We start from the raw sequence: 9,427 nt of genomic DNA on the forward strand, positions 1-9,427 counted from the left end.
TACTTCTGGCAGGTTTTTATGGGCCAGGAAGTGGAGCCTTTTATATCTGCTCACATTCCATTGGCCAAACTCAGTTATATGGCCACCCCTGAGGCAAGGGCCAGGAATGCCCTCTAGCTGTGAGCACAGGAGAATGAAGAAGCAGGTTTGGTAAACAGCTAGCCAGGCTCTGCCACTAATCCCTTTCTTTGGGATTAGTGTATGGCTGTTGGGAGTGCTAAACTGGGGGCGTGTCAGCCTGGAACACCAGCACCCATCTTTCCTGGCTGCAGAGAGGGATGTGACTACACTAAAAGACTAGTCACCCACCACACAGAGGGAGGCAGAGCCAAGAGATGGGGAAAGAGAGAGGGAGAAGGGGAGGAAGGGGGACTGAAAGAGGAGGAGGAGGAGGAAGAGGAGGAGGAGGAAAAGGCAAGAGGGGAGGGGAAGAGAGAACTGCTTCTGTCGGTAACAACCCTGGACTTCCCAATTATGGATGTCCTCAGGACCAGCTACATAGTTTGCAGGTTCATAAGTGCAAAATTAAACTTGGAGCCCCTTGTTGAGAAGCGATTAAGAATTCCAAGACAGCAATAGCAAAGCATTAAACCAAATATGGGGCCTTTCTGAGCCCTGTGTGACTGCACAAGTCACACACTGTGAAGTTAGGTGGTCTTGGGAGTCACACGTGCCCTTTGGTGCCTCTGCCAGTTTGATCTGGGTTTTTCTCACCTACAGCTGAAACTGCTGATTAGTACAACAGCATTGCCCTAGTCTCTGTCCCTAAGAAGTTATAAACCCTCCAATTTGGAAATTTTAATGAATCTGCAGGATGTTTATGAGTTCTGGCATATAGTTCTGTATACAGTGGATATCAGTAAGTGTTGATCAAGTAAGTCTTACCTGGAGGTCTCTTCCGGTTCTAGGATTCTATGGATCTGCTTAGAGGTGTACATATCTTTTTACAAGAGATTTTGTTCCCTAAAAGTTTGTGTAGACATTAGTTCTTTGTGAACCAGATCCTATCTTCAGAACCTGCTCTTTAAGGAACTTCATGGAGGAATCCTTTTGTCAGGCCAAGAATCAATCCTTTCAAAAGTACAGATTTCCCAAAATTGAGTTTGCTTAATGTGAAGCACACAGATGCTCTCCTCAGTTCCATGGTAAATGCCTGCTCCAAAAAGCGGAAGTCTCCAAGGTTCCCAGCCCATGCCCCAGCACCTCTGCTTACCACCAAGCCCTCACCACCAGACAAAATAAAAAAGGTTGCACTTAAGAGAGTGAATCACACATACCTTTCTCTGAACTCTGATGAAGTTGATTGGATTCTGTGGCACATTGTGGCTTCTCTTAGGAAAATGTCCCCTGGCATTGGTTTCTGTGTCACCTTCATAATCCCAGAAAGAATTAGTTGAAGCATTTGTGACTACCTGCCCTGACCAGAGTTAATCTAGGCCTGAGCACAGGAAAGAACAGTATTTCCAGAGTCATTCCACCTCCCTCTCCAGTGAACTTGTTTCTAGGAAGGCCACACTGAGCAAGGAAAGGCACTGGTAAAATAAGGGATTATAGCAATCTGGATTCATTTTGAGACCACATATCTCCCTGGGTCATTTTGACCAGAAATGTCCTTGGGAAATTTTACCTCCTCCAGGAAGCCTTCCAGAGTAATTCAGAGAAGAAGTAAAAACTCATCTTTGTCTTATCCAGCTAGAATGCTTACAGGTAACCACACCCTGCCACATCTCCTTTATGGTTATTACACATAAAGGTGCTCAGTAAATATTTGATGAATAAATGAATGAATCCTTAAGAAACGTATTGACTACTCAGCATGTGCCAGGCATATCTTGGGAGACAACAGTGAAATCAGACATGGACCCTGGGCTCCAAGAACATGCAGTCTAATGAATGATACAGACACATCATAAATGCCACAATATTCGTTCATCTCTTCCTTCTAGATTAGCACCTTACTAAATATAATGCTAATTTATACAATATGTAATGATATAAAACATTCCAATTTCCTCTTTTAACAAATGAGTCAAGGTGTTAAATTAATTTTAAATAATATAAAAATGATTTATCACTGAAAAAATTTTGAAGTAACAGATTGTGTTTTGTTGGGAGACCATATGAATATTAAGACAAAGGCTAAAATTTAACTACATGGTGAGTGATGGAGTCAAAAACAGACATACACTCTTTTCCTTACCTACTGTTGGAATTCTTGAGATTTCCCCTGAATTGTTTTGGTAAATTTTAGTGTTCCTAATTGGCAAGAAAAGGGGAGAAGGTCTTAGGTTGCTATTTGAAGGCATGTCTTGAAAAAGAAAACGTGGGTGTGGTATTTTCATCAAATGAAAAGTCAAATTAGATACATTGTCACTATCACATTTTAACTTTACCTTTCAATGTATTAGAGAATCTTGGTTGCTGTGGAAGAATTTTACTCAAATGACTACAACAAGGGTCTGAGTAAAGAGCATCTTTAGGCTAATTAGGAGAGTTATTATCATTTGCATGCAATCGTTAACTTATTGCATGTCAACACAATCGTTCCATAAGCGCTCGGTCTTTAAACAATGTTTCATCATGGAATGAAATAACACCATATGACCAAGCATAAAACAAATTGCAACATTCTTGTCCATGTGAGGGGCTTGATTATATCCTATCCAAAGAAATAAACTGCAAGAATCATTTGCTGGGAATAGTTAGGGAAATGTGAATATGACCTGGGTATTTGATGATATTAAGGAATTACTGTCAATTTTGTTAGGAGTAATTGCGGTAGTGTAGTTACACAGGAAAACTTGTTCCTTTGCCAGTGCATACTGAAGTGTTCGGGGATGAAATGTCAAATATTTTATATTACAATATTTCACCAAAAAAATAAAGCAAGTATGGCAAAATGTTAACTATTAAACTTTGGTGATGGGTACATCGGGGCTCCTTAAATTTTCTCTCTACTTTTTTTGTATGTTTGAAAATTTTCATAATAATTTTAAAAAGCCACAAAGTAAAATACAATGTAGTCGTCAGGTGGGAGTGGTCCAGACCCTACCCGCTGCAGCTAGTGGCTGGGGGTGTCGAGCCGGGCGCAAAGGGACTGCCCGTCTGAGTCTCCAGTGTGCTCAACCCGTCCCCCGCCCACACCACTGTTCATCAGACACTCGCAGGAGACTCAAATTTTCTTTTTTAACTGTTATTGAGGCTTTAAAAGAGAAACGGAAGCAGACATTGGTAGTCCGTTTAACAAACTGAATCCAGAGGAACAGCTTCTGGAGCCCCGTGAGTCTGGGTGCCACCAGCTGGGATCGGCTGCAGCAGGACAGCTGCTGTCTGAGGGGGCTGTTGGGTTCTGTCCGTCATGACTGAGGTTGGCAGGGAAGGTTTTCATGGGCAGCTGTTTATTTAAACTTAAAAAAGAACAACACATTGAAAGCCTCAGATCTTCCTTTTGTTTGGGGAGAATAGCTACGTGTAAGGTGGTAGGAGGGAGGGAAAACGTAGGCGTTCTCCTCACCAGCCTCCTGTGCACCTGTTCCAGGTGACCCGTGGCTGACGCACATCCGGGGCTCCCAGAAGGCCCACCACTTGTAGGCTTTTTTTTAGTGTTTCCCCAACACTTTCCCTACCAATCTCGTTGTCTGCTTACAAGGGTCGCTTCTGCTTGTTCCAAAACTTGTTTATGCCAGTTGTTCTTACAGTTCTGGTTAAATCACATGCAAACCAATAAAACAAGTGTAGAATTCTTGTTAGACAACACGTATATGTCACAAAAAAGTGAACAGAGCCTGGACCTACATCAAAAGTTTGCCAACTGAATGAGCCTTTTTATAGCTCTAAAATACGTAAGATGTTTAAGGTGTATATTTTTATTTGTGATTTTCAGTTTCCACCAATTATGTTAATAAGCCAACCAACTCCTTCATCTCTATAGCATTGGATGAGAGCGTTTCCACCATCGTACGATTCTCTGTTCACAGTCAAGTGAGAATAATTCAAAACAGATCATTAAAAAATAGTTTTTTTTCCTCATTGAGATTGGTCAGGGAAAATACAATTCTCCCCATGTTGATTTACATCCTCCTGGCATTTTATTTACAGTACTGTTAAGATCCATTTGCATTTTCTGGGGACACACTGGTAGCTGGGGGTAGACAGATCCACCAAGCATCCCCTTAAACCCCACTTCAGCCCCAGAGTGTGCGGGGAGGCCACCTGGCCTTCCAGATTTGCCATGGATGATCCACAGGCCCATCGTCAAGATCTACCCATGTCAGAAAACAGAAGGCCAGTGAAGCCTGTAGGAAGCTCTTGTGGAACGTTTCACTCAGGTGCCTTGAGGTAAGTTAGAGGTTCGGGAATCACTTTCCAGGGAAAGCAAGAGAGCAGGTGTGACCAGAAACAGAAGAAACCTGAGAATTGAGAGACTTGGCTGTCTAGGGCAGCAAGTCTAAAGGCCTTGAAGCTTAGCCTCTGGCAGGAGTTGCTGGGGAATGGCCACAACCACGTGATGGCACCCCCAGCTACCTTTCTTGGAGAGCAACTAAGACCCCCATGCCAGCGCCAAGGTGAGAGATGGATCAGACTGCAGGCAGGCAGAGATATAGCCTTTGGACCTGTCCCATCATAGCACAGGACTCAAGGACTCTGGGCCAGAGACTATTAGTACAGAAACAATGTCACTGCACACAGGTACATGGCTGCATTTTAAGGCAGAAGAACCTGTGCCTCTCTGAGCCTGTTTCCTCATTCACTAGCTGTAGAGAGTTGATCTCATAGTCTCTGTGGTTCCTTCTGGCTCTGCCACCCATAAGGCTGTAACCCACCTGCAGTGGTGAGATCAGCCAGTCCCAGCAAAGAATGGACACTATCCAACAGGTCCCTCACCTGGGGAGAGGGGGTTTATGGGACATCCTGAAGTTGGGATGTGAACCTAGGTCTGAGCAAAAAGGCAGGCAACTCTCCCTCTTCCGGACGGAAGAAGGGATGGGGATGGGGCCATGGTCCATCTGCTAAGACCTTGAATCTCTGTGAGACAGGGAAGGGGCGCTCCTGGAGGGATACTGGTGCAGGGGAGAGAGGGCTCCTGCTGCAGCTCCAAGTCCAGGATCAGCCAGAGGAAGAGGGTGGGCAGGGAGAGGTTGCTCCATCCTACAGCAGTGTCTTGGGCCGCCTCTTTGGTCTCCTCATCTGGGGTGGGTGGGGAGGTTCCTGGACCCGCACGAGGTCACGTGTCTATCGGGCTCTCTGGCAGGTGGCTCAGCTCCTGGGCAGAGGAGTGGCAGGGGTCAGTCAGCTTTGGGCACCTGGAACTCGGGCATGCTCCAGACCCGTGGCAGCGGCGGCGTGACCCGCTCCACGTCCTCCGAGATGGTCCGGATGTCACTGGCAAACGGCGAGATGCGCGCGCGGGTCTTGAAGGGGGCCAGGCTGCTGCGGGGCCGCAGGCTCCACTGCCGTGTCAGCTTGTGGGCCTCTTCCTCCTGCTTCATCCTCTGCAGGACTTCCCGCAGCACCGAGAGGAAGAGCCGGGACACCTCCTGCACCTGGGGCTCGTGCTCCGCCAGCAGCTGCCGGAACCTGGCGGGAAGGGAGGGTGTGCTGGGGCCATTCACCAGCTAACAGTGGCCTGGCACGTGGCCGGCGCCTAGCCCTGAGGGGCTTCCTGGGGCATCTCTTGGTCAATCCCCACCTCTGCCCTGCTCCTGAGGTCAATCAGGAAACCCCACACCCACGTGGCTATTGCTCTAGCCCATCCTGAGTTCAAATCCCAGACCTGCCGCCATGAGCCGCAGCTTCCTCTTGGTAATTGAGGTGATAGCTACCTTTTTATGCGGTTTAGGGCACTCACATATATAAAGATCATGACACTCACTTAGGTCATGGATGCCAGAGTATTCAGGTGAGCCCCCTGCTATGGCAGCCTTACTGATGGGAGGCTTTCTAGCTAACCCTCTCCCACCCTTTGCAGGCGTGGTCTCTCTGATCACATATCTGATTATATCAGGGCCCTGTCCTGAGACATTCCTTCCTCAGCTCCCTGTCACCTTCTGGGTGAGGGTGAGCTGTTTGGCCATGAACATCAGGTCCCCTGCTACTTCTCCAGAGGACCCTGTACTCCAGCCGAGAACACATGTGGCCCCTACATTTCTCAAGTTCTCCTGGGTCTCTGTGTATTTCCCCAGTCATTTTCCTCTGCCTAGAATGTCTTTGCTTAGAGCTCAGGAATTAACACCAGCAAGTCTGTTTAATACCTGGTTTCCTCCACCATATAGAGAGGCAAGACTTCTCAAGCTTCTCAGCAGTGATATGAACTGTCAGTGAGTGACAGGACAGTCATCCCTGTGTGTGTTCTCAGCCTTTCCCCCTCACTTACGACGTGTGCTTTGCCAACCCAGATTCCCTCATCAGCACCACCACCCCATGACTCACCCTCACCCCGTCCCCAGGTGCTTCTGAGCCAGATACATTTTGGGGGGCTTCCATAGCACAGAATCAGAAAAATGGGGGAGGGAAAGATTCTCAGCTTGCAGGAAGAAAGAGAAGAGGGTGGGGAGAAAAAACCCGAAAAACAAAAAGCCACTATAAAAACCAAAGGAGAGTGGATAGGGCTGGAGAAGTAGAAGGAGTTTTTAAGGGGAATTTAGAAGAAAAAGGTGTACGATAGATGCATACGTTGGTTAAAGGGATGGGTGAGGGAAGATTTGGGGAGACTAAGGGGAATTTTTAAATGTTTTATTGTGGATTTGTATTCCTTTACTAGTATTTGAGAAATGCAGATAAAGAACTTGAGCAATTTTGCAATTATTCTTGGTTGTTGGACCAGAGGCTTCATTGATTGCAATGCCAATCCAATAGAGGCGGGGCCACGCAGGTCACAGCTTCATTCAGGTTACATTTATATTCAGAAACACTGTTGTACCCAGGCTGTAAATGTTCAGTTCCCCAGGGCTCTGAACCCTTTATACACACACACAGCCCTTAGGCAGACTAGTGTGAAAGCCAGTATGAAATAGGATAATTAAGAAACCAGTTTTGTAGAGATTGTCTGGGAAAATACAACAAACAAGGTCGCACTGAAGATAAACTGATGGAGGAGAAGGAGCCAGCTATGCTAAAATTCAGGATAACAACAATCGGGAAGGGAGAACAGAAAGCTTGAAGGCCTAGGGCCCACCAAACTCACGTACCTCCATGTCCTCCTTCCCGCTGAACCCCAGCCCTGGCCTGGTGCTCCATGGCCTCCTCCAGGTTCCTCTCCCTGCCTTGCTCCTTCTAACAGATAACTGGGTCCTCCAGGCCCCTGCCATGGCAGCCACCCTCCCTGGAGCCTGCAACCCAACAGCTGGCCCCTGCCCAGGGCTACCTGAGGATGGCGGGTCCACAGTAGGAGGGGTGGATCTTGGCGCAGACATCCTCCAGCTGCAGCCGCTCGCCGGGGCTGAGGTCGTAGGTGGGCCGGGGCGTGCTGGCCAGCCAGCTGTAGTCCACGCCGGTGCAGATCTTCCTGACCGCGTGGCTGCGCTCCCACTGCTGCCTCTCCGCCTCGCGCATCTGCCCCGCCAGCTCCATCATGAGCGTCTCCAACACCATCTCAGCTGGGCTCCGGGATGACAGCCGGGGCGGAGCCTCGTTCCACCGGAGCCAAGAGCTGAGGGACATGGCCCCTCAGGCCCTGCTGAGACAGAGAAGGAGGGGGTCTTCCCTGGGCCCCTGTGTCAGTTGGGGGTGGAGATCAGGAAGACCAAGGGACAGGAAGGAGGGACCCAGGTGAGGAGATCTGCTTTGCTCTCAAAGGGTAGCCTCAGGTAGGTTGCTTAACCTCTCTGAAAATCATTTCTAAATCTGTAAGACAAGAGAGGGCTCTCGTAAGAAACAATGTGAATAAACTTGGTACACAATAAGCACCACATAAAAGTTAGATAGTTATATACGCTCTTGGTTATAATAATCCTTAAAGTATCCAAATGATTGAGCCCAGAGAAATTGTCTCCTAAATCCCCACTACCTGCAAACAAAGCAGGAAACATACTGTGTATGGCTGAGCACAATCTTATCCCTATGGTTTAAGGGGAAACCACACACACGCGCACACAGAACAGATGCTTACATCCTGTCAACCTAACAGGAAAACACCCTGTTTCTAAAGGCCTCCAGCCTATTGCTTAAGGACACTTAGAACCGTATGGGGTTAACATCATCCTGATAAACCCAGTGTACCCACCATTCGTTCATTCATTCACTCACCATTCATCCCTCAGCAAGCATTAATTAAGCACCACGTACACTTCTGTGGGGGGACGCAAACATGAAAGCATGTCAGGGACCCTGTTTTCCAGGAGATGCAAGACTTGAAGAGTAAAAGCCACGACGTCAGTGGAAAGAGGTAACTGGGATTGGTGAAGCCCAGAGTGAGCGCTGGTGGGGAGGGGAGGTGTGCCTCTAGGAGCTGAAAGGGGCCAGGGAGGCTTTGTGGATGAGAGCAGGCTTCAGACGCCCAGGCTGGTGGAGCTGGCGTCTCAGGCAGAGGACCCAGCCATGGTACAAGGTGAGATGTGTACAAGGAGCTGGCTGAGTGGAGCAGCAGGTTGGAGGGCAGGAACCCTAATCATCACTGTGCTCCCACAGGGTCCTGCCCAGCACAGGTCTGGTGGATGACAGACTGACCAGGTGAATGGATGAATGGATAATGAATGGGTGGGTGAATGAGCTCCATCTGCAGCATGGCCCTTGCCTGACAGATGTTGGTTTGTGCCTCTGGCGACAGTGAAGGGGAGTGCCATGCCCAAGCTAAGCCTGAAGTGGGTCTTCAAGGTGCCCACCTGCCCTTTTCTCCCCCTCCCCCTTCCACCCCCTGAAGATCCTCTTCCTGCACAGCCTTCCAGACGCTGAGAGAAGAGATTCAATGAACTCAGTCTCAACAACATGGCCAAGAGGGATGTGTCGCCTCCTGAGGACATACATATTTTCAGGTAGTTCTCCCACCACCCTGCACCCCCAGTGCTTAATTAACCCTCAGAAATGAATTGTTAATGGTGGAGAATCAGATGTAAATGGCAAAGTTATTATGGGCTAGCAGTAGCTTTATGGGATGTCACAATGAAACCTTCTACTTCCTATGTAGATTTGAATGATCAACTCCCTTAGCAACATGAAAGTTAGAAAATCTGAAAACTTTCATTCTCCACTCACCTAACTATCACCAGTGGGGGCCTCGGATTGTGCCGCCGACCCCTCCCGTGGAAGGCTGGGGGGCAGGACAGATCATCAGACCCTGCTGTTGGGGCAGGGGCAGCTAGGACCTTTTCTTTTCAGCCCTTAACTGTTTCATGTGACCAGATAATGGGGTTGGGCCATAATGTATGTGTTGGAGCACGCAGGATGGAGGCGGGTCGTGTTTTGTCCTGAAAGCTGTCAGCACCAGCAGCCT

At 48.2% G+C, this 9,427-nt stretch overlaps 1 protein-coding gene across 1 annotated transcript; it reads right to left on the reverse strand.

Annotated features, from left to right (window-relative positions):
• Positions 1–5,285: 5,285 nt before the first annotated feature.
• Positions 5,286–7,659, reverse strand: RD3 (RD3 regulator of GUCY2D). The gene is made up of 2 exons (XM_063113486.1): positions 7,364–7,659; positions 5,286–5,577 (listed from the first exon to the last, which is right to left on the reverse strand). The coding sequence occupies exons 1-2, from the start codon at positions 7,657–7,659 to the stop codon at positions 5,286–5,288; spliced, it is 588 nt and encodes a 195-aa protein (XP_062969556.1).
• Positions 7,660–9,427: the final 1,768 nt, after the last annotated feature.

This window comes from Cynocephalus volans, chromosome 11 (assembly GCF_027409185.1).
Source record: "Cynocephalus volans isolate mCynVol1 chromosome 11, mCynVol1.pri, whole genome shotgun sequence".
Lineage (NCBI taxonomy): Eukaryota > Metazoa > Chordata > Mammalia > Dermoptera > Cynocephalidae > Cynocephalus > Cynocephalus volans.